At 36.7% G+C, this 26,676-nt stretch overlaps 1 protein-coding gene and 1 long non-coding RNA gene across 2 annotated transcripts; one reads left to right on the top strand and one right to left on the bottom strand.

Annotated features, from left to right (window-relative positions):
- Positions 1-10,718, bottom strand: LOC129267051 (uncharacterized). The gene is made up of 8 exons (XM_064103751.1): positions 10,596-10,718; positions 8,611-8,744; positions 7,240-7,436; positions 6,662-6,755; positions 6,128-6,305; positions 4,833-5,007; positions 3,307-3,471; positions 1-2,603 (listed from the first exon to the last, which is right to left on the bottom strand). Exons 1-8 carry the CDS (start codon positions 10,604-10,606, stop codon positions 2,265-2,267), a joined length of 1,293 nt encoding a protein of 430 aa, XP_063959821.1. The 5' UTR covers positions 10,607-10,718; the 3' UTR covers positions 1-2,264.
- An 8,701-nt stretch (positions 10,719-19,419) lies between these two features.
- LOC135154892 (uncharacterized) lies at positions 19,420-25,818 on the top strand. The gene is made up of 3 exons (XR_010294304.1): positions 19,420-19,537; positions 22,849-22,948; positions 25,710-25,818. It is a non-coding gene; the product is annotated as an uncharacterized LOC135154892 (long non-coding RNA).
- Positions 25,819-26,676: the final 858 nt, after the last annotated feature.

Here is a 26,676-nt window from a genome sequence, read left to right on the forward strand (position 1 = left end):
CTAGTTTACCAATAAACATTATGCCAGGGTGAACTTTCCGAATTGTGCGTCAGATTTGAATATTAGTAGAGCGATTTGACGTGAATATAGGCTGAATACGTAAGTCCTTACAAAAAAGTACCATCCTGATTAAGGTTTAGCAGTTTGGTGCAGACGAATTTTCTCTTCTATGATTAAAAAAAAGTTACCCTTTCCATTAGTCTAACACTGAAATTTTATTTCTCTCACTCATGAGATACAATTTTCTTATTTAATTTATGCACATGTTGGGGCATTTTGACAATTATTTATTGCATGGGGGTTAAAGAGCGGTAATCTTTACCTCCGTCATTTTAACCTTTCCTATGTATATCTCTGCCATTTTTAGCCCTGCCATTTTTATATCAATAGTACCATAATCCCAGATAACGTAATGAAACTTCCCTATACTACACATTTTCTCATAGATTGAAGAAGATTTGTGCAGTTGCCGCCTTTACATATTCCTTTTGCATGCCAGCAGATGCCGTATGATTTTTGTTCTCTTTTTCTTTCCTGTAATACATATATGTACGCATATCAGAATAAGTCTACTATACTTTCTTTATTTCCAAGGGGGATCCACACTTTACAAGCTTTGCTTTTTAGTGGATCCCCTCATTTCCATTTATGCTCTATATTATACTGGGTTTTTTTCAGTTTTTTTTTACGAAGTAAGAATGCCCTTCTGTAAAATTGTACTTGATTTGTATTACTTTATATTACGTTGTATTATGTTTTGAATGGAAATGAAATAAAAAAAAGAATTGAATTGAATAAAACAAATTATCAGTTTATTGGCTTGGAAACGAAGTATAAAAAAAAACGATAAGGATTTAAAATTGTGCATAGGTCTACCTTACATGCAATAATTAATACGTAAAAGAATCCGTGTTTCTCCAATAAGAAAAAGACGAGAAAGGATTATGAAATTAGCATTCATTCAAGGAGATCGGACACATACACGCAAAAAAAACCAATCAAACAAACAAACAGAGCAGGGGCCCGTTGCGGTCAATCGCAACTCTAAAAAAATCATGCGCAACTTGATTTTCAACCAATCAACAGCGCGCATTTGGGGCTTGCGACTGATTTTTTGACTTGCGTTTAAACGCAACTCTTTCTGCACTGGACCCCAGCAAAGATAAGGTTGGCATTACACTGTGCGTAACTTACACATATCAATCATAGTCACATAAGGGAGTTCTGCACTTATTTTGTTTTGGTTAGTAAAAAAATTACTTTGTTTTTGTTTTATGCAAATAATGATGCAGATTTTTAGCTAAGCTTAACCTTAAGCTTAACCTTAAGCTTAATAGTATTTCGAGGGAACGAAATAATATTGCGTGGCCACGAAATAGTATTTCGAGGGAACGAAATAATATTGCGTGGCCACGAAATAGTATTTCGAGGGAACGAAATAATATTGCGTGGCCACGAAATAGTATTGCGTGGCCACGAAATAGTACAGATCGGAGAGATGAGAAATAATATTTCGTGGGAACGAAATAATATTGCGTGGCCACGAAATAGTATTTCGTGGGAACGAAATATTATTGCGTGGCCACGAAATAATATTTCGTGGGAACGAAATAATGACGGAGATTTTTTCTCCTCATGTCACCTGGCGGGCTCCGTACATTGTCATTTCATGTATTGATGCAATCTATAACAGGTTTTGCTGTTTTTCTAAATCATTTCGTCCCACTCTCATCATGAATTCATCGTTTATATACTCAGCTGAGGATTAACGCAAAGCAGTGACGTCATTCTCTGCGCAAGTACTATTAGAAAAGAGTTCCATCAGATCTCACAGGCCTAATTCATTTTCCATAACTCATAAGTTAAAGTGGCTCTTAAAAGAATTCATAAAAAAATAAGGAAAAATTCGAGGGTTGAATGTTTACTACCAGTGGATAGGATAAATGTCTTGACATTTCATATCTGCCAAGAAAAGTGTATCTCGACCGGCTCATTTTAAAAATGAATCAGCATTTAGAAAGACTACACCTGAGTGGATCAAATTCACCACTTGAGAGAGTAAAATGGCCCTGATTCTTCCGCCAGTTAAAATATAGTTTCAAAGTGGTGATATATCTTTTTAATTTGGAAAAGAGGAAGTTTAGTAGGTACCCTCCCGAGAATCAGTGTTAGATTGTCGGTCATATTCATTCATTTTTGTCAATCAGCAATATCAAATTAAAAAATTGAGCTATGGTTTGGCTCGAATGAATATCTTTGGCCTGTCAGTTGTAGTTAGGCCTGTGTGACCACCATTTCGGACTTACTTCATTGATCACCCGACAGGTGGCGCTGTCCCCATATCCATCTCTTTTAACAATCCGCATGATTGCCTCCTGATTTATCATCTGCCCAGCGATCTCGTTGGCCGAGTTCATGAAGGCCGAGATGTCGACAGGGTTAAATGGAAATTCGACATGAGACGTTGTTGTTATGTTGACCATTCCCTCGGCGTATATTACCACAGAAGGCGTGGAGTTTTCAAATGGACCTTGGTCGGTATATCCTATGTTGTAGACAGTCACTGATGTTGTAAGGTTCTTGGGGAAGGCAGCAACAAGTTCCTGAAAAATTGAAATTCCGAAAGTTGAGACAGGCTCTTTGATATTACGATATATTTTTTTAACAAGTGAACACCTAGTTACCAATAATGCATAAATCATTTCCATTTATCTGAATGCATGCAGGTTAAAAGAGCATTGTCGATTAAATGCCTTTCTAACGGGCATAGGTGCACAACCGGGGATGGAACCCGGACTTTCCATGTATAGGCAGGCGCCTTAGACCACTCAGCCACGACACCTCCAAATGTTGATGATATTACGATATAATTGAAAATAGGGCATTTATATAGCGCACATTGATGCTGAAGGTGCTAAAAGCGTTCCTCTATTACCAAGATTACCCCGACCATGTTAGTCTACCGATTCAGATGCTCGCAGCTTTTCAGGAATTCGTTTTTGCCGGAACTACCCCTTATCGACCACCTACTTTTCTAAGCATCGTATCTGCGAAAATATTTATCAGTATTACCTCGTTTTCGTCTTATTTGTGCAGATAATTGAGCGAATCAGACTCCCGTGCTTCGATCGACGACTCCGATTCTATTCGCGTATATACCGGCGAACAACGAATGGGACGATTTCGCATTTGCTAATTTGCACTCACAAAGCTCCATAATTTATACATATTAACTAGACCCTACTTACACCCCCCTCCACACACACACATACCCCCTCACACATACACGGTATGTCAAACATTTACCTGTGCATCTGTGATCCACGGTGAAGCTTCCCCGTTCCATTCGATATCCTTGAATGTAGAAAGTGGCGCCATCTTCAATTTTGTTTCAAAATGGCGAGCTTCTAAGTTCTGAAACGCTGTGCCCTTGTTCAAATCCATGTTATACGACATGAAGTCACTTATTACCTATTAGATGATAAGCAATACAAGATGATAACAATAGTATTAATATTGATAGAAATGGTGGTTATAATTACGATTACTATACTTAAATCCTGCTGAACAAAAGTCCCTATATAAAAGTGCATAATTTCACTCGTTCTACCACACCGCGTTTCAAGGAATGAAGTTGTCATTTACCTCACCTGAGATGATCGCAGCAGAATATGGTTAAATTTCTTGCCGGATAAAATAGACGCCCAAAGCAAGATTTGAACCCATTGCCCTCTGAATATTAAACAAACGGGAGCCAGAACCACTACACTATCAGGAGCCGCGGAAAGGGGAAGGGGGGCTGCCGCACTTGTTTTTCCAAAACCGTGTACATAAACGTAAAAATGACCATCAAATTATGATTTTTTAATGGCCAGCCCCCCCCCCCACCCGTTCACTTTCACAACCGTTCTACGGCCCCTGCTATGACCCCTCCATACAATACAAATGAATTAAGTAAATTGATGGCACTATACTCTAATTATGGGAAATACTATCTTAAGTTTTGTAACTGAAGAGTTGTTACGAAGCTTAAGAAATCCACTGTTTTGCTACAATGTCCACATTGGCCAAGAGCATTAGGCCAAAATAGGCTTAAGATAGGAAATTTCAGTTAACAAGCTTTTTTTTTTTCAGGATAGGTCCAGAACTATGCCTATGATAATATACTAAAGTCCTCATTTATCCTCCTAGAGGGTTTTCCGTTATTCAAGATGGCGTCCAAAATGGCCGCCATTCACACAAAATCGACATATATTATTAACTCACTCATTATCCACCCTAGACATCAAATTTTTGTGCATATTTCATGGTTTAAAGGAGTAAAAAAGAGTTATTGATAAAGGTAAGAGTAAACATAAGCAGACCAGTATACCTAAAAATACAAGATGGCGTCTAAAATGCCCGCCAAAGCCTAAAACTCCACAATTCATCAAATACTTATGTTAGTATATTTAATTTTGTTTCTATTCAATACTTTTAAGGGTTAAGTAGTACATTTGGACAAGTTACAATGACAGTCAGTGGTCAAGTATGTTCAAATATCCAAGATTACTTCCAAAAAACGGGGTCTAAAATGACTGATATTACTTACAAATGGACACAGTACATTCAATATCTGCCTGGATATATGATTTTTGTGTCTAAACCATGGTTTGAAGGGTCAAAAATACATAAGGACAAATTTATAATACTTCAATAGAAAAAAACCCGAAGACTATAATTCTCCTTTTGGTTATCGCTCAATGCAATTAATGATATACTTTTCCTTGGAGACGAATTATCTTTCTTTGAATCATCTTTACAGTAAATATTCTTCATGATAATTTTCTCACCTCTGCCAACAATGACCAGGCTTCAGTAGCAGTAAGCTCAGAGGGAATATCCCTCTCAACAACCTCTGGGGGAACTTCTCCGGAAGCGAACTGAAAGTGATTAACTCCCTCCATGACAATTACTGGTTTAGTTGCAAGAGCTGCTGGGTCCTCGGTCTGCAGTGTTTCTAATTCCCTGTCAGTAAAACAAAATAAAGTTTTACAGCATGCCCATTTTTCTTTCTTTTTTAGGGGGAGGGGATAAATATTGTATACATATAAAAGGTACGACATCGCCACTTTTCATGTTGTTCTGCATCACTTTATTGTGCGAAAAGCAATAAAGGAACAGTGTAAGAATGACAATACATATACATTTACACATTACTGACACAAGCAGGGCAGATTAACATAATGTTATAGTTACATAGTTAAACTACCAAATAAGATGGAACATTCGGTGAAAGTATAATAAACTGTTAATCATCAAGTTAATTTGTAATTAAAGGCCTATAAATAAAAATTTTCAGATTATAGACTTTCAATAATTATAATTATTGTTATTATTATAATCATAATTTCTATAGATAAATGCAATAAATAACGGACATAACTGCATATATATATATATATATATATATATATATATATATATATATATATATATATATACGTAAATATTCAGAAAATGTTATTGCCGTATAAAAACGCAGTGCTAACAGCAAGGGATATGTATAGAAAAGCGGCCCTCGTCTACAAAGCCAGCACCCTGCGCGAAAACGAGGGGAAATGCTACTATGGTCTTGCCGAGGGCAACGGGATATATATATATTTCGTCATTTCTTTTGACTTCCCTTTGTTGAAATATTAGTTTGGTATAACGTATTTCTCATTCAAGTGGAAAATTTTAAACTTTATTTTCAGAACAATAGTAGTCGGAGATGATGTAGAAGATGATCAGTGTATTATTAAAATGAAAATCCGTTACAATGATCAAGTGATATTATTTCTATGGCCATCAATTTACTGTTTTGTAATAAACGGATATGGAAATTGGGGGCCCATCTTTTATAGTACCTTGGGTTGTTCTAGGGAGAACCTTTATGGGGCGTGGGGGAGGAGAGGGGGCATACCTAAATAAAACAAAGGTAAGGCATTTTTTTCTGAATATAATACTATAGACACCATGGAGCCCACTTTTATGATGCTTTTCTTTGTTCTTCCTTAGTTTCATTGTTTTCCCCCTACACTCTTTGAAAAAAAAATCGGGGGATGTATGGGGCTATCGTTCACACCTCCTGTTACGCAGACCATACCTGAATGGTTTTTCCAATCTCGTGATCCTAACTTGACCATCTAGATCCCCACTCAGATGCATGATAGGGGTTGGGAATGCAGCCAGATCAGCCGAAGCCCCGGTTAGGTATGAACCCCATAACATTAAGCCTTGTGCAGCAGACGGATTACTGTTGACATAGCTCTGCAAAAACACACCTGTCCAAGGATATGACAGAATAGGGCGTAAGATTTAATAATTGTAATAACAGCGATAACGATGATTGTTATTATTATAAAAATAATAACAACAATATTAATAATGTTGATGATAATGATAATAATAATAGTAATAAAAATGAAGGTGATAATAATAACAACAATAATGATATTATCAATGATGAAAATAATAATAATAAAATAGTAATAAACTAATAATAATAATGCATATCAACGTCATATCGATTCGGGATAGCTCCGTCAGTTCCGATAATAATTATGTCGTATAACTCGAAATAAACAAAATGGAGCATAAGTCGTGTCAGTCTAAAAACGTGCTTTGAGACAAGTCTTACCTCCAAGGGAATGGCCTGCGAAAAACATCGGTGTGTTAGCCGGCATACCAGACCTTACAAGATCGACTATGGAATTGTTTATCTTGAGAGAAATCTGCATAAAATAAACCAGTGATTTTGTGATTAAAAAAGGGTATCGACGCCCCCAAAACATATTGAATACCACAAAAAAGCGAACCCTTCTTTGAAAATAATGTTTTAAAATATTTTCAAATCGCAGAGCCGATCTGCGCTAACTAGTGCAAAGTAAATGAATTTAAATGATAATCTCGTGAATGTTGCTGTGAAAACATGATATCACCATATTACAATTATTGATGTTATTTCAATTACTCACACCTAATTTATTTGAATATTAAAACCATTTTAATCGAACCACTTCATACGGCTTATATTCAACATTGTGTATTGCAGGTATTTCATTTCCGCGAAACATCGTAATAATAGGAGCAGAACATAATGAACTGAATGTGGAAAAAGATAAAGCGTAGATCATTATACAAAGAATTCAGGGAATTATGGCAAAGAAGATCGGAATTACATGTAATCTAATTTGATGAATGGAATCACAGATTTACCTCAGGAAGGAACGGCCGATTCTCCAAGTAGTCTGTCGTCAGAGCGACCCACAGCCTTAACGGAGACTGACGCTGGATCCTCTCCGTAAGAGGAAGGTATGCTTCCCCACGGATCTCTGCTCCTGGAATCACTACCAATGCTGCCTCTACTCCGTGGTCGCGTACGGGTTCGACGATCACTGTTGATGGGACGTGGACTAGGGACGAGTAAGCCATTGGTTAACGTTTAATTGGAATTTATCTCAGATACAATTTCTAGTAATCATGGTAATGAAGCCATGGAAATATTGTCCTTGAAAATCTTTATTTATTGCAACAAATACGTGAAAAACAAAGTGACCGGAAACACCATCCCAATTTAATTCCATATATTACACGTGTTGCAATTCCATTTGTCGAAAGAACAATTATTTTATTACTATGAATATTTTTAGAGACATATTGAAAGTGTATGCGCATTTTTTCCTGTTTTTTGTTTGTTTCTCATATGAATGCTACGCAATAATTTTTTTTAGGAAGACAATTGAAATGTTCACAAGTGAAAGCCAGAAAATTATAGCGAGCTTATGCTGACGTAAGACATTAATGGCAAGCACTATTGTGAATAATGACCCTTAATAAAAAGAATTGCCTTAGGCTAATATTACAACTGATTTTTTTTTTTAATTCTTGATATTTGCGTTGTTAAGAAAATGCCATACGTGATAGTAAGAACGGAATATTTGGTAATAATAAATCGGATTAAAGGCAAAAACGGCTGGTTTTAGACTGGGTGTTTTGTAAAATTGGAGATGTATGTTTACAGTTTATTCAAACTTGCACCATGAATGGTTTGTCATATATTGGATGCCGGGGTCCTTTAAGGGCAATAATTTTGTTCAGGACTTTTGTAATGTCAACACATTTCCCAAAATTAATCGTATAAAAAACATGAAAGCTCAATGTGATTCTTTCTAGCCATGAAAAAAAATCATTACCAGCCTTCCACCTACCCCGCCCGCCCACCCTCTCTCCCTTTCTCTTGCTGTACCTCTGTCTTATTATTCTTCTTCGTCCCTACCAATCGTGAGTTTTGCAACTACAGCGGGGAAGGATTTAAGAGCATAGTAAATGTATTGAAAATACTCGTCAAGTGACAAAGAACAGCTAGGACGTCTTTAACGAAAATTAAACCAGAACGGCCGTTTTGTCCAAAATTTTAGAGTTGACAAGAAAATGTGAAAAATATTTAATTTTCTGATTCACCTATTTTTGACAAAGACGTCTTGGTTGTTCTTTGTCATTAAGGGCACTCAACAATATATTTTTTATGTTCTTAAAGGCGTCGACTGTTGTGGAAGAAAAAACTCCATTATCTTTAAAAGATGTTACCTGATGTAAAGATATGAATCGCTATACCAACGAGGCCACCAATGACCAAAAAGACGATCGCGACTACGACACAAATTACCGACGGCGGCGTCCCTTGCGACTTCACAACAGGGATGACAGACTCGCGATGATGTCTAAAGAGACGAAATAGAAAAGACTAAGCATGTTTTTTTTAATAAAGGAGAAGCAATAGTACCCTTTTAGCCTAATTGTCATGTTTGTAGTGAACGGGATGTCGAGTGAAATATTCGTTTTACTTTTCGTTCTCGAAATGTGGTTGCCTTTGATGCCGTCTAGACCCGTTAAGGCCATATTAGTGACTGTAGAGATAAAACGCAATGCGATAAAGACTAACAAGACCAAAGCTAATGCAGAAATACATGTTTTTCGAAGGTCAAGCCATAATTACTCGGCATACTTGCAACTAAAGAAAACAGGATATTGAGAAATATATTTTTTTCTTGCCCACGTTGATCACCATGATCAATATTAAGGACCGCGGTGTTTTACACGTTAACTTTAAAATGTTTTTTTTATATGCAGTTGTTTTACAGAAATAACTACTACCAGATCCCCTTTGACTTGATACTGCAGTACCTTCGAGTTCTTACTATCATTATAAACCGGGGACTCAGGGAGTTTATTTAGCTGATCGGGTACATAAGGTTTGATGCTCCCAACATGTTGGGATGATATCAGTGGTCAAGCAAATGTGTTGCTGCCGGGTCATATCCTGTACGGAAAGCCCAGAGGACCCCATTTTTGTCGACCATCTTGGATTTTTCATGAAAATCAATTATTTTCATATCTTTGGACAAACAATGGAAAATATTAAATAAATACGCATTTCACAATGATTTAGATAGAAGAAATCGATTGCAATCGTTTTCTGGACAGTCCGGTTAAAATAATGTTTTTTGAAAAATATAATAATTTATGCCAAAATGTCCATGTTTTTAGGCAAAAAATTGCATGTGCATTAATATCTTTCTGTTTTGTCATTGATATATACAACTAATGCAAAATATAAGCATTCAACAGGAAAGAGGATATTTTTCCATTTTGCCACATTGAGGGCTCCAAAAGGCAGGATATTTTAATAGTCAAGCTTCGGATAAGGGTTGGGTACCTTCGACAGGCTCTTGCGGGATTATGTTTTAAGGTGCCCGAATGTAATTGCGACATGCAGAACAATGCCTCTAACTTTTCCAAGAGGTTTCATTAACATAAAAGTTGCTTTGATGTGTAAAAAAAATCGCCTTTTGCTCTCCTACCCATATATGTAATATACACCAACAAAGGCAAGACCGATTGAGTCCATACCTTTTAAAAAGACATGCCAGCGAGCACATAGAAGTCGGTATCACTAGTGTGACGGAGTGACGGAGGTTGCTTTTTAGGGTGTCATTTAATCTCAATATCGGGGAATACATTTGGAGGTATTTTCCCTATATCTAAGCAAGTTAAGACATTTATACTGTCATGAAGCATATAAATGTTCTTGTTAATATATCCTCTTTCCTGTTGAATGCAGATATTTTGCATTAGTAGTATTATATTGAATTATACAGAAAGATAACAATGCACATGCAATTTTTTGCCTAAAAACATGGAAATTTTGGCATAAATTCTTATATTTTTCAAAAAACATTATTTTAACCGGACTGTCCAGAAAACGATTGCAATCGATTTCTTCTATCTAAATCACTGTAAAATACGTATTTATTTAAAAAAAATCATTGTTTTTGTGCAAAAATATGAATTTAATTGATTTTCATGAAAAATCCAAGAAGGCCGACAAAAATGAGGTCCTCTGGGCTTTCCATACAGGATATGACCCGGCAGCAGCACACTTGCTTGACCACTGATCTCATGCCAACATGTTGGGAGCATCAAACCTTATGTACCCGATCAGCTGAATAAACTCCCTGAGCCCCCGGTCTATTACCTCGGTGGAAGAACTTAAACAAACATGTACAACATACCTGTCTGCCATTGCTCAGCTTTATCCACAGCCCAAAAAAAAAGAAATAATAAGCTGTACTATGAATAAGGTAGGGTATATTGAACATAGGAGGCCCGTTTGTTGTACATCCATGGCTTGATACAAAGCATGAGAGCAGAACGGCTATGTAAAGAAGATTCTATTATTACAATACAGTTTCATTGTCTGCATGTTTGGGTGAACATCAATATCATGCCCACTGTCATGTTTATAGAATGGCCAAACTCGAGAGCGAGTGAGTGTGCATATGGTGAGTGTGTGTGAAAGAGGGAAAGAGAGAGAGAGAGAGAGAGGGTGTGTGTTCAATGTCACCATCCATCCAAATCGTCAAGAAATTAAACTAAATGACTTTATGTTGTTACAATGTGAGACAAATATCCAACAAATAACTAGTTAGATCAATTCTAAATTTGATTATTTTATTTATTACAGGTATAAAACAAAGGTAAAGAAAATAACAAATCTTAAATATCTTGTAGATTCAGTTTTAGCTTTCATGATCCTGTGTTAATTCCAAATAATATAAAAATTAGCTGGCAAAGATTCCCTGGATTAAAGTCCAGAAAAAGGAGACAAGTTTTGACATTCTGTCCTAAAATAGGACATTCTAAGCACTTATTGCAATAATGAACAGGATAGGTATATAACTAAATAATGCGAGCGCGAAGCACGAGCGGAAAAAGAATGAGCTAGACCTACAAGCGGGACAGTCTATTCATGTTTTTTAAATCATGAAAAAGAAGGTTAAATGGGTATATTCCTACATTAATAATGTGAGTGCAAAGCGCGAGCAGAAAAAATGACATTCAGACCTAAAAAATTGACATTCAAAGCACTTTTTGCAATCATGAACAGGATAGGTATATAACTAAATAATGCGAGCGCGAAGCACGGGCGGAAAAAATGAGTTAGACCTACAAGCGGGGCAGTCTATTCATGTTTTGTAAATCATGAAAAAGAAGGGTAAATGGGTATATTCCTACATTAATAATGTGAGTGCAAAGCGCGAGCAGAAAAAATGACATTCAGACCTAAAAAAACATGACATTTAAAGCACTTTTTGCAATCATGAACAGGACAGGTATATAACTAAACAATGCGAGCGGGAAGCGCGAGCAGAAAAAGAATAGAGTTAGAACTAATAACTGGACACTCTATTCGTGTTTTGTAAGCCATGTAAAGGATGGGTAATTGCGTATGTTCCTATATCAATCCCCACTTTTCGCCTGTGCAACGCAGACGGACTTTACGACGGTATATTGGTTTTGGAGTAGACTTTTGGGCCCGTCGTCATGGTCCTAAAACTCTATCCTGCAATGCAAATTGTGTGACATGTTGCAACGGAAACATTCAATCTGCGTTTCGTGTGCAACATTCTGGTTGCTTCTATGGTAACAGCGATATATCCGATTTAGGACGACTTTCCAGAGCCACGTTTGGTTCCTCCTAGAGCTCGAGAGGCCGCTCGGGGGGGGGGGGGCACTTCCATTGACGAGTGGATACCAGGCGCGACCACGCGTAAAAAAGGGAAAGAGTGGGCAAGTACGTAATATAGGCCTATGTAACGTTATAAGGGTGTCAAAAGCGATGTTAAAAATACTGAAAAAAGGGATACATTTCCAATATGTTTAGGGTTTCACAAGCCAAATACTTGTTAAGGGATGCATTTTCATAATCTGGAAAAGACTTGCTTCGCTTGTTTAGGGTGCTTTTCGAAACCCTATGGTCGCGCCTGGTATCCTCTCGTCAATGGAAGTGCGCCCCCCCCCCCCGGGAATTTGAATCTTATCCCCAATTTCTTGGGAAAGTAAAACATAATGCCCATTACATTGTGTGCTAGAGGCATATCGTTTTCGTAGGAGCAAGCAAAAGAAAAAACCCCGCAAATTCGGATGGTGTTCAGACGGTTAGGCTTATTGCATATGCCGTGCATATACCATGTACATATCAACGCATGCGAAATGGTTTCGGCTGAAGAGGTGATCTGACCCATGGAATCAATTGCCAGTGATCCACCAATAATCCACATTAGATGCAATATCGATTCGATGGACAGTAATGATCTATATCTAAGTCTGAATTCAGTAAGTTTTTCCTCACTCAATATGCACTCGATTTGTTTGAAAAACCACTTTCTTATCCATGTCATGATCTATTGTAGGCCCAGCATTTCGAATATCTCCAGCCAGTTGTCATAGTAGATGCTCGCAGCCGGCTCAGGGGGCATCTATAGGGCCTGTAACACAAAGCTTAGCAATGATTGTAGAGCAGTATTCTACCTTTGATTCTATTGACTATAATGTACAATCAATCTTGAAAATCGAGTGTATGATTAATCGTTAACTTTTGTGTTACCGGACCGAATGATGCGTCCCCGAGGTTTGCAAAAACTCCGTATCAATGCGAGCACGAAGCGCGAGCAGAAAATGTTTGATATTGTGATCTGAAAATTGGTAATTTATGCACTGAGTTAAGCACTGTGTAGGACAATTTTGAAGTGGATATTGATCGCACCTAATAATTTGTGCGAACGCAAAGCGCGAGCTGATATTTTTATTAGACCTCTTATTATTTTGACATATGTCCGGGACATTCTAAGGACATTTTGTCATCTTATGAAAAATGATAACTGTCTTTTTATTCCTCTTCCTTAGCGCGGGATGCTTGTCGATATTACCTTGTGAAAAAGGGACATTTTTATGAATTCATGAAAATGTTATCTTATTCATTGATGTAATAAACCAATAAACCTAATGAGAGCGCGAAACTTGTTAATATTAAGTCCTGAAAAGAGAGTTTTAAAGATACTAAGAAGGTAGACATTCACCAATCAAAATGTGAGTGCGCTGCGCTGGCTGATAGGTTTTGACAATCAACCCTGAAAGGGATATTTTGATAACCTTATAGGTACTTGACAAATCAAATTCTGCGAGCGCGCAGTGCGGGCTGTAAATGTTGATACTTAGACAATAAAACGGACATACCGAACACTTTGTGAAAATCAATTTGTAAATCAAACAAAATAAGGAATGCTTGATGTCCGTGCTGAAATAGGTTTTGAATTTACTTCAAAACTTGATATTTTAAGCTCCATATCAGCCTATTTATTGAGCAAGATATGTATCTCATTGAATATACAACGCCATGGCGAAGCGCGAGCGAAAAATTTATACAGTTGCATGAATTTGTTTTTACCAAGTCTTCTCCTTATCTTATTTCATTCACTCGTCTTCTTACTCTTTTTTTTCCTTCTTTCTTCCCCTTTTTTTTTTCTTTCCGCCCTTTATTTTTCTCCTCCAATGGGGGGGGGGGGGAGGCAGTTATTATTCAAGTGGGTCTATTTTGTAGACTACACTAGCATTATGGGTCAGGAAACTGGCCATGTATGTGTAGTTGAGGACTGTATATTATGCATTGATATACAGATTTTGTTTATCTGTTTCTATACGTATATTGATTTTGTTTTCTTTCTACAACTTCATGTATTCGACCTTTGGCTGCGAATTGAATTTTATTATGATAAATACATTTATCTCAGTGTACACACACACACGCGCGCGCGCAAGCGCACACACACACACACCCTCACACACACACACACACACACACATAATCCAGTCAAACGGTCGTCCTTAACTTACGAAAATCTCTTTACTAAAAGACACTTTTAATAAATTCTATTCATATTTTTTATTGCATTACTGATAAATATATCATGTGTTGGTTTATAAAATAGAAGTACCAATTAGATTTATCAATTAACATAGGACAAAGTATGCATTACAAAAAAAAAAAAAACGCTACATAACAAACTAATAAGACATTGTAAAAGCCAAGATATTAAGTCAAAAGAAAATAGAGTTTAAATCAGTGATGTAAAAGGTGCTTCTAAAGCCAATGAGGCTTAATAAATTTGATGCCCCCGTAAAAAAAATGGTACATATAGTCAACGAAAAATACTCCCCACCAAAATAAAATCGATTTCTTGTTGAGTGAAATTCTATCTTCTTAATAAGTTATTTTTCAAGGCAGTGGCGTACCCAGGATTTTCCACAGGAGAAGGGAGGCAAAACCGCCCGCCCAAAAATTTGACAAGCAAAACAAAAAAAGGTCTTCAATCACAAATAACGGATTTCGTACCAGAAAAAAAATTGACAAGCAAAAAAAAAAGGTCTTCAAGCTAGTCAGGGGGGCAATAAAGGTCTTCAAGCTCGTCAGGGGGGGGGGGGGGGAAAGGTCTTTCAAGCTCGTCATGGGGGCAGGGATACGTCCTTTGCATGGGTTGTGGCTCATCAGGGGGCACACTGCCCCCCCCCCCCGTAGGTACGCTAGTGTTTCAAGGGAAGCATTCGTTCTTGAAATGAAGTTCGCTCTAAATGAATTTCAAAATGAGGGTTCCTTAATATAGCCTACCTGAGAATGTTCCTGCCATCGTTGCCCCCAATCCATAACAGAAACTAGAAAGAGCGAGGGCCATGTCACAATTACTATCGTCAAAGACAGCATCCTCGATTATGCTGCTGCAAAAGGCATCCACGATGAAGAAGCAGAACCCTCAAATAAATGCTAAATCAGCACGTGACTGGTAATCAGAACTGGTGACGTCCAGCAGAAATGATACGACGCAGATACAAGATACCGGGATGTACACAGCACAAGCATTGACTCTTTTATAGAGGAGGAGGATGGAGACGGTTCTCCCAATAATGCCGCCGACACCACCGATTGTTGAGAGGTAGACAGCATTAGAAGATTGGATACCAAGTTGTTCAGTATGGGGAACCAAAAAAAAAATCCAATAATAAACAGTGTGAGATTCTATGACAAGGATCGGGGTGGAGAAAGGGTAGAGCGGCTCGTTTAACAATCCGCAAGATCGTTTGCAGGATTGAATGAATGACCCTTTCAGGGTGGATTGTGGGTCCGATGACATCTCCTGCTTATCAATCCTAAACCTATCCAACTGAATCAAACGCCTTCGCTCTGTCACTCCTTCAGTTCCTTGTCCATCATCCGCTTTACCACACAACATTGTCTTACTTTGGGAGGATTCTGTTCCTGAGTAACACTTCCGGTCATCATTCTGTTCCTGTACTTCTTCTAACATGGTAGATCTTTGCTCCATTGCGTTCATAGTAACGCCTCCAAGAATCCGTAAGCTTGAAGTGATTTTCCAATATTTGTTTGCTCTTTCAAGTCTAACAACACTGTCGGTTCTTAAAAATGGTGTGAAAGATAACAAAACCCATCTTACACAGTAGATGAGTAATCGCTGATGGCATACTGCATATCAACCGAACAGTACCGTAACAAGAGTCGAGACGTTCGGCCATGGTCGGAATAAGAACCCCGAATGATTTTGCCATCCCGGTATCCATAAAGAGCAACACAAATTTGCTTAGAACGATCACATAACCCCATTAGAACATTCAGGTTGCCACAGCCATTTTATTAGTTCCACATATATATTTACTGGAATTTAGTCCAAGGTAATATATATGCCTATGACGAAATAAGGAACCAAAACTGCCACTTCGCAATGTTCGCATTATAATGTACAGCAATATCAAGAAATACAGAGTGGGTCAGAAAAATATGTCCCATTAGTTTGAAGTGGTCTTGTCTAAAGGATGAAATTTTAATCATAGATTTATTGATATGTCCTGATATAATTTTGATGCTATTTTCGAACGGAATGGTATTCATGACTGACTAATACCTCGGTCACATTCGCTCTACGCCGAGTCGAAAACCGCCGTTTTAACATTTGTTTGGTACCAGGTATAGGTGGTTTGAATAAAAATGAATAAAATTGCTGTTTTCGACTCGCCGTAGAGCAAATGTGACCAAGATATAAGACGCAATCTCCGGAAAGTCTGTCGTTAAATCTCAGTTGCGCCGAGATGCTGGGTGAAGAATCAAACAAAGTCTGAAAAGGATAATTGTGTGCACACTAAAAGACACCAACCCATTGTTCACCCACACACCTCTTTTCTTGGCCACACACACATCCACCCACCGCCACCAAAACACGCGCTTCTTAGAAAAAACTTCATAAACCCCTCATTAAAGACCCTGACCGGTGTAAAAACAATCATATATAAAAATAAAGGTAATGATTCATACAATTCAAATATACCAAAAATATTACATATATCTCCTTCCAATAGTTATAAATATTAAATAAAAATAAAAAAAAACTGCTTCTCCAAAGTACGCTTCGATTGAGCACCCCAACGTCGCTTGAAAATGATGACGTCACGTTGTGTCAGGAGGGTTGTGATTCCATAGGTTTGTGTACAAGAGCATTGGGTATTTTCTTCCATTTCCATGTTATGAATCCATTTTTTTTTCGTTTTCAGATGAAAATAGCACTCAAAATTATTCACTGTTCAAATTGTTGTAAACCTACAACTATTTACTACCTTTTTTGTGATTTCTTTGTTTGGCTCTTATTGGGCTTAAATTGCTATGTCAGGAAAAGTTGTTATACATAATCTAAATGCAGATGGAATTTAAATCTGCGCCAAATAAGCAGGAAATAAAATATGGCAAAACTAGTTCAAACTGTAGATTCATAAATTCAAGCTTGTGGGTAAAAATATATGTGATATCCCTCTGTGATAAAAGTAAAGAAATTAATGAAATGCGTTATCTGGAAAGCAAAAAAATCACCCAGTTTTTCTGTGTTCAAACCTATGGAATCACGACGCTTCTTACACAACGTGACGTCACGGTCGCGAGGCAGGTGAAAAGCACAATAAAGTCTATTTTCTAAGCGGGGTTCGAAGCCCGATAATTGGAATATTCTTAAGCAAAATACTCAGCTAGGAAGCGGTGAAAATGCATAAAGCATACCTTGCTGTATTTAGTAGCTTATAATCTTTCGATTGGTATATAATTTATCAATTTCATTTTCGGGTCCGGTCTGGATCTTTAAGTAGTGATTACAATTCCTCATATTCGTATCTGATTGATCATGTCCTGATAAAAAGTGGCCACTCTATTCCACTGTTAATCTTCAAAATTGTTTGCCTGATTTGGAAACACGTATGTTTGGCCCTTCACAAATGTGTGGATATCTGAGGGTGTGTGGGTGGTGGTGAGTGTGGAACGGGTGATTTGTTGTTTATGTGTGGGTCTGTGTAGGGGTGAGTTTGGTGGAATATGTGGGTGTGTCTGTGTGTGGAATGCCGGCTAGGTGTCGGTATCTATCTGCATGCGTGCACCTTTTTTCATTCTTCAACTAATGACTTGGCGCAACTAAGATTTTACGACCTTCTGGAGATTGCTTTGTAGTCAGTCATGCAGGCAAATATCAGTATGAATATGGTATCAAAATGAGAGTGGGAATAACTCTATATCAATAACTGTTCATAGTTTAGACAAGACAACGCCAATTTGATGGGATATGTTTTTTCTGACTAACTCTGTACTTCAACTTTGCAATCTTGCTTTTCGACCAGACATACCATATCCATGCTACAGTTCAATAGTTCATTGTGAAAGAACGAAGGTAAGTTTCTTTTAATTTTGTTTATAAATAAATTTACGCGGTCACATCTCTAAAAGGTCGGACGGGTATTAAGCGTTCTCCCACCTATAGGCCGCGAAAAAACGAAGCTATGACTCTTGCAGGGTTATTTCATGTTAGCTTTGATTGTGAGCACTGCAAAACGTAGTCTAAAAAACAGCTTTGTATTATTTGATAATCGCTCTCTTTAGTCTTTTGAATATGAATAATTTTGAAGAAAATATAAATCCGCCATTTTGGGGGATTTTAAAACACTTCTGGTTAGGATTTGGCAGAAACTGCAGCGTAATTATGTAAAAATTCACCTCTTGAAACTGCAAGTCTTTTTGTCTCTGATCCGTGAGTGGAAATGGTTAGAGCTATCATTTGTCTCAAACGGCATGAATTCTGTGATATTTCCTCTTTTCAGTCATATGAGTTTAAATAATTTCTGAAAAATATAAATTTGTGATTTATTACATTAATATAATAATAATAATAGCTGGATTTATAAAGCGCTTTTTGCCAGAGGATACAAAGTGCTGCTATCATTATCCCGGCTTTAGCTCGAGCTACCATCACCGGCACTCAGTGCATGCAAGGAATTACTCATGCCGGGTACCCATTAACCTCACCTGGGTCGAGTGTAGCACAGTATGGATACATTTCTTGCTGAAGGAAAATACGCCATGGCTACGATTCGAACCCACGACCCTCTGTTTCAAAGCACATTATAGCACATTATTCGAAAGAGAAGGGTGAGTGGAAACGGAGGAGAAAATGGCCATGAGAAAAATATAAGTGGATAGCGTTAATGAGAGAAAGGTCGAAAGAGTTGAATATTTATCGAATAATTACAATGGCGCAGATGTAGAACCACAACGATGTAACTATACCTACTTTACCGAGTCTATCGCCTTTATGGGACAAATGGCTAACCATATGTCCGATATTTAAAAAAAAATCAATTTCGATAAACTAATTTTTTTTCGGCGAAGAACTATCCTTTTTTTTATTTCGATAAACTTAGTTATTTGTCGGCAAAGAACTAATATTTTTTCGGTTACGATTAACCAAGTTTTCTGATGATAAATCCGGGATAAAAAAAGAAACCAGTGTATATCGACAAGAAACTTATATTATCGACTTTATCATGTTTATGTGACACAAATGGCTCTCCGTTCCGAGTCAATGTCAAACGACTTCTGGGGATTCCCCGCTGACAGTTGATGTACATGATGAAATGAATTCCCATGGAATATCGTAGTTGGTACGTAATCATGGAGACTTATTGATGTAGAGTAAACGCATTTCTGCGACGATTGAACGCAGGCTACCATCAACTATCTAAATTTAGAGGAAAATCATGTCTCATCCATAAGTACAGGGAATCATTATTGTGTGAGTCGGTAAGTTGCGATTCCTAAAGTAGGCATCATCGTTCGCTTGAAATTGAAACTTAGATAAATATGCCAATTTGTTACATGTTTTACGTATGCAAATCGGAAGGAGATATCACATTGCACTGCAGTATTATGCGCATTGCAACAGGCGACATGCTACATGTTAGGGTTCTTTTATTCAGAAGATTGAATAATCCTCATATCTAACTAAACTGGCGTTAACATGAACAGATGCTCCTGATATTCACAACCGATTGTGATTTTTGTTGTTACCTGCAGTGATGGATGTAGGATTTACCAAAAGTGGGGGCGTTTGTGTACAGGAAAAGTTTGACAAGTAAATAAAATGGTTTTCATTACCAATCGAGGTCATTTTGTTCCAGAAAAAAATTGACATGCCCAAACAAAAAAAGGTTCACTACCAAATCAGTCCTCACTTATTCCCCTAAAAAAGTCTGTGCTATCGTAATAAACATAATTAGCATAATGACCTAATATGCATGAGTGTAACTAAAAAATCAGCACTCCGAAGTGCAGTCACTATACACGCTCTTTAAGAGCTGAATTAGCACTTCGTTTTTTAGAGTGTATTATTTTTTTTCTTGATTTATTTTTTATTTTATTTTTTTTTTGTTTGCTTTGTGTGTGTGTGTGTTTTGTCTTTTTTATTCTTTCTCATTTTTCTACTTCTTATGCATTGTTTATCAAGGGAGTGGGGTGGGGGGTTGGGTGGGGAAGCGTGGCTGAGTGTGTGTTTTGTGTTTTTTATCATTATAACTTCGTCAAATTCGTAAAGGAAAACAAATGTTCAACTTGAGATTTATTTGTAGATTATGAGTATGTTTGTGTTTTCTAATATTCAGAGATATTTCTAGAGCATGTGGAAGATTTTATTCTGAATTAATATTCTGATTATGAATTGTAAAAGATATATGTACAATTGATTCTAAGTTTACTGTTGAAATAATGAATTTAAATTGTTTATGTATGTATTATGATTCAACTATGTTAATGATTTCACGTTATTTATTATCTTCATATGTCATACATGTATATTGGTGAGAAGAAATTTAAGATGATTTTTAAAATATTAGAAAATAGCAGAATGCACTAAGTAATATTTAGGTGTAATTATATATCCTTTGTCATTTTATATCGAGAAAGTCAGAAAACATGCCTTGAATAATACAGTACGAGGAATTAATTTATGACATTATTTTATTGCATTACTTAAATAAAATGAAAACTATTGTCATGAATGGATTCCTCAGAAAAAAGGTATCGTTTATGTTTTCATAATTTAAGACTAGTAGCTATTATTATATGCTAATTAGATGATTATGATGATTACGCTAATTGAGATAATATTTAAGAAAATTGCTCAAGGATGCCAAGGTGGCAATCAAGCTGAATTTACTTCAATACTCATCTAGAACATGAATCAACCAAAATATTGTACTTAAAAACTTTTCCAGGTCTACGTGGCTTATGAGACCGTCTACCTGCGTACATTATGATATGAATGTTTCAGTGACGTACATTCAAGCAGCGAATCTATTATACCGGGTGAATACTACCCGTTGCTGCACCCCACTTGAATACAGTGCGTGGCGTCAGGTGTTTACACGAGTAAAATTGTGATTGCCCTACAAAGAACAGAACACACCGAGGCATGACGAAACGCAGACAAAGAAAAAAGGGAACAAAAGAACAAAATGTGGAGGTAAAAAACCGGGACTACATTTTCAATCATTTTATTAAAAGCCACGTTTGCTGCCGGAGGGATGAACTGTTTCAGGCATATTTCAATTTCATTTGGAGCTTTTTTTACTCGTATCCTTCGATACATTCCCTTGTCACGATTGCAAAAAGTGCTTGGAATGCTTTCAGGTCGGAATAGCAAAAAGCTTGCGCTCCGCGCTTGCATCAATAGATTAGTAACAATATGCTCGTCATGATGTCACTGAAAACAGTCCTATTTCATGTCTAAATGGTTAAAATAAATGAAGTTCACCCTCCTTGATCGTATAACTAACTCTCTATGAAAGATTGAATTGAATAAAAAGAGAAATATTCAACAAGCTTAATTATGAAGATGTCATCTAAAGTAATAAAGGCGGTTATGGAAATAAATAGTAATAAAGGCGGTTATGGAAGTAAATTTCGGCTTTAATTAAAAAAAAAAACAGGTACATGCCCATCCTGGTAGTATGCTAATAAGGAAACTTATGACGACGCCCACTCTCCATTTATTTTCATGTTATCATACAAGTTACATGAAATATGAAATGTTTAGATTTTCTACTCATTATAACTAAAATTTGAAACAAGGTTTTAATCCTCCCTGAACACGTGGAATTGTCATTGTAACCTATATTGTTTTGATATACAGTCTCGTAATTTTCACGTGAAAATTGAATATTGTATTCATATAATAAGATAAATGAGTGATAACATCAAGTCGCTCACTTACATCTCACTGTGTTGTACATGGAACTATTTTGTAAAAAAAGAGCGAAATTATCAAATGTCATGACGTTTTTATTTTAATTATTTATTTATATTTATTCATTTCGTTTTATTTATACAGGGTAGCCCCATCAGTAGTCATGTACTGTTTTCCAGGGGGCCCTGTAAAAAAATATTTACAAAATAACAAACAAGCAAATTACATAAGGAAAACAAATAGAATATGCAAAATAATCAGAAGTGAATACATGGAAAAAGATGATGGTACATAAGTATAATGTTTTATCTTGTTATATCATATTTTATCTCAGATATTTTATCTCAGATTTTCATTTTTTTAAATCAGGTTGATACTAGTATGATATTTTTTTTTCTCAAAGCAACGATTTTGTTGGTAGGTCTTGACCTCTAAATAAGCTTTTAGTTATTCGGTCTGGTTGGAATGGCAACAGCGGCTCGCACTTCGCGCTAGAATCATTTATTTAATCAGATACCTATCCTGTTCATGATTACAAAAAGTGCTTAGACTATTCCGTGTTCAGGCCGTGAAGAAAAAAAAATCAGTTAGTTTTATTGACGCATGTTTAATGTTTGCCTAGAAAGGTTTTTCAAAGACCTTTTTTATTTAAATTTGAGGCAAGACTCTGAATTAATACAAGTCTGAGATTTGCAGTCTGCTTCAAAGCCTCCAAAAGCGCCCTCTTGCGTCGAGTGCAAAACTACTGACAGAAAAAATTGCTGCGCGGACCTGAAGGCCAAACTGGATCATCATTTCTTACCAGGATTTTATTTGTAATAATGGCAAAACTTTTCAATCTCACACTTTAATTTTACACTTTTCCCCACAGATTTCAAGAATAATGACTGTTCGGACAATTGCAAGTTTAGAGATCTACGCTTTCATCGCATTTATGACAACAATGATCATGGTGGTCACCACAGAGGATGGTAAGACAACACATATGGCCCAGAAGATGGTCTAAACCAAATTGTGCATTATTCAAGTAATCAGTGATAAGGCATATCATTACTCTATCTATTATGTAGTCAATACTACACTAAGTTCTGATTCTTCCACCAGATACCTGGGACTGATCATCTCTCCTGGAAAACCCACATTGACTCAGTTTTATCACGTGCTAATCGTCTATTGGGATTCATAATACTCTGCGTCCTCCGTATTATGTTTATACAATTCAATAGTATTAATACCAATCTTAGAGTGTGGTATGCCTGTACGGCATCCCACAACCTCAAAACAGGTGGATAAACTTGAGCGTGTTCAGAGGACAGCCACTAAACTTGCACTAAAACAACGTCGTGGGAAGATGTCCTACGAAGATAGGCTTAAACTTCTTGACTGGTCCTCACTTGCCTCCTGACGAGATAACCTCCTATGTTCCTTTGCATTTTAGTTTCTTCATGGAATTTGCAACTGTGAAGAGCTCAGTGCAAATACATGTATCTATATCAACCCCGCCATCCTGAAACACTTTCTTTCCGCCATCTGCCCTCCAGAACTCATGTTTTTTTTTCTGTTCACCCTCTACCTTCCTTCCAAGAATTTGGGACACTCTTCCTTTAAGTGCAAGATATAATGCTGTTTCAACTTCCCCCTATTCTTTTTTCTCTTCTTTAAAGGGAGCACTCCTGTCTAACTCATAAATACCTTCATTTTCTTTCCATTTTATTCTTTATTACCTTGTTATTCATCACCTCATTATTTGTGGTATGATTTCTATAATGACATTTTTTAAAGAATTAATTTTGTATTGTGCAATATACGGAGCATGAATCCCTTCCCCCTCTTTTTCCCTCATTTTAGCTGGGCTGTACCTCCAGAACATCTGTACCAAATTTCAAATATTTGCCATTGCACTTTTTATTCAAATTTAATATGCCCGCCATATATAGATATAACTTAAATAATTTCAAGTACTTTGCATATTTCATTTTAAGATGTGCATCCAACAATTGTGTTTCCTGTATGCTAATTTGATTCAATTATATATCAGTAAACATTTGTTACGAAACAAGATTTTTATCTTTTTATCTAATTGATACTCAAAAATAATGTTTAATATTAGTACATGTTGTATGAGTTGTTATGACCGTCTCGGTACAGTTTAAGTTTATTTGTTTATTTTTTTAAAAGTCTTTCTTTTAACAAAACTGATGGGGGCACATAAAAATCTAAATATCATTACTATTCTTTGTCTTTCATCGAAGGGGGCGAGGTTTCCTGTAATTGTGTTATATGTTGGGTGTTGGAGCCTTGTGAGTAAACATTTAAGAATGTGGAGGCATGCTAATGCTGTTATCTAGCCCATTTCTCCTAAGCTTCCTTGTTGCTTTTCAGGCTCCAGTACCTTACACAAAGTTCATGCTATGTTTGTTTAGCATTACACATATCCTTTAAAGTCAGTCCGGCATGGGTATATAATTCCCCTTCTTTTATTTTGCCTGGCGTTACACAATTGTCAATAATTTTTGTATAAATATGTTTTCATTGAAATTTAATTACATGTAATTGTATATACCGGGATTAAAAATACTTTCTCAATGGATTTTCTGTGAGGGCTCGCATGCCTCTGGGCAATAATACTCTGAATTTTACTTTTGTGATCCCTGGCCCATGGAAAAACAAATCTTACTCTCTTTCTTCTTTTCCTTAATTTTCACTTATTTATGTTGAATTATTAAAATTCAGATTGTATTTTGGTCTTTACATTGTAAAATTTGGTGTGTTTTTATGGCCAAACGAATAATAATAAGAAGACTATAATAGAATGAGGAGGCAGTGTAGCTCAGTCGGTTAGAGCGCCTGTTCCGGAAAAGATCGTAGATCTCAACGTGCGTGGGTTCGAGTCCCGCAGCATGCCGGAAGACGTCTAACAAAAAAACTGATGCTAGCGTTGTGTGTTAACGTGCCTCACCGCTGTGTTCAGTGCGGGTGTGAATGCAGTTGGAAAACACTCCGTCCATCGGAAAGGACGCAAATGTTGGTCCCGTGTATAGGAGAGTCACAACCTATGCACGTTAAAACAAATACACTATTCGTCAAAGAGTAGGGTGTTCACCCGGTGTATTGCACCTGCCGGTCCCCGGTACTACAATACTGCAAGAATCTTCAGGATTGAAGGAGGCAGTGTAGCTTGAAGAAGAAGAAGAATGGCGTAAACGTATTTGATGGAGTGAAATACTCGAGTATACTGTGGGTTAGGCATGTATCACGTTGAAATTGTCATACAATTTTAATTAAAAAAAAACAAGCAAAAAACGTATATTACTTGTTTTTTCACGACGGAGTCAAACCTAGATAAAACCTCGGTCAAACATGATCATATACAATCGTCGCGTCGTAATTTTTTTTCTTCAAAAATGTGTAAATTTTATATGAGTTTTATAAAGATTTCGTTCCATACCCAACTCAAAATTTGTGGCTCATTATGTACTCTGCTTTCAATTTGAATAATTCAATTTTTACTGTGCGCAATGTGAGGTACCTATGGCATTCAGAATAGACAAAGTGGATAATAACAATGATTAAAAAGAGAACCGATATTCAAAACCACTCTCGGTTTATCTGTCGGTTTGCAACACAATTCAAATTTAGATTTAAGTCGAGGGTAAAGTTAGTTTTAAGAATTGTTTTCTGGTGGGAAAATAGCCAGGTTCATATGTTTTGTTTTATTATTTTTTTTTATAGATATTCCTGTGGGTGAGGTACTCATGGATGACAGGCCTGTCATTCTACGAGGATATGACGGTATACTGCAATGTCGAGTTAGAGGTGAACCATTGGCTGTCTTCTGGGAAAAAGGTAAGGGCAGTGGTATGATGGGGTGTCCAAACTTCGCGCACTTTTCAAAAATATTCATCAGGCTTAAATTTTTTCACAAAATATTCATAATTTATACAAAACCAATTCAAGAAATAGTTACCACATTGACGGCAAGATCGTAAACTATAAAATTATGGACGAAAATGTAAAGTAGGTCAAGGGGATTCGCCGGTATCGCGATCTCAAAATTCTATTCCGATCGGGGAATGCGCGCTGTGGTGGAAAAGGTTCAGAAAAAGTGTGACCTAACTTCGCGGACCAAAGTTTTCGTGGACATTTAAACAAAAACTCAAGCTCAAAAAGTGAAATATTTATATCAGTTTGATGGCAAAATGCTATAGAATCGGTTAGTACCACATTTAACTCACATTTTTGATGATTTCTGCTTGCAAAATGGTGATATCGTGATGCTTGTTGAGAATATCTGATTTCTTCAAAACGGGCGCTAACGGTGACAAATTTGCCGATCTTTTGCCAATATTTTCATGAATACTGAACTCATCCCAAAGAAACTTACACCAAATGATAATTTTAGGTCGCTTTTCACGTTGATGATGTCAGATTTTAAGGATATTGGCTAGTTTTTTAGATAATGACCGTCCGCGAAGTATGGACACGCGCGAAGTTTGGACTCACTGCCATACTGTCTTTGAATGATTGTTTAATTTATTGATTGTTTGATTGCATTTAATGCTCTTTCAATTTAACTTCATCAAAATTTATAATGTAAAGCTAAATATAAAACATAGCAATGGAAAAGGGGAGCCCATTGAAAAGCGAGGAACTGATTAAAATATATATTTCTTCCATGAAATTCAAATCGTGATTAACA

Source organism: Lytechinus pictus, chromosome 8 (assembly GCF_037042905.1).
Source record: "Lytechinus pictus isolate F3 Inbred chromosome 8, Lp3.0, whole genome shotgun sequence".
NCBI lineage: Eukaryota > Metazoa > Echinodermata > Echinoidea > Temnopleuroida > Toxopneustidae > Lytechinus > Lytechinus pictus.

What these genes read in the sequence shown, in the direction of transcription:
- LOC129267051 (XM_064103751.1), bottom strand. An exon ending in CCTGGTCATTGTTGGCAGAG is followed by an intron (nt 3,472 to 4,832) that starts GTGAGAAAATTA and finishes ATCATCTAATAG; the next exon opens with GTAATAAGTGACTTCATGTC. An exon ending in CGTGGATCACAGATGCACAG is followed by an intron (nt 2,604 to 3,306) that starts GTAAATGTTTGA and finishes TCAATTTTTCAG; the next exon opens with GAACTTGTTGCTGCCTTCCC.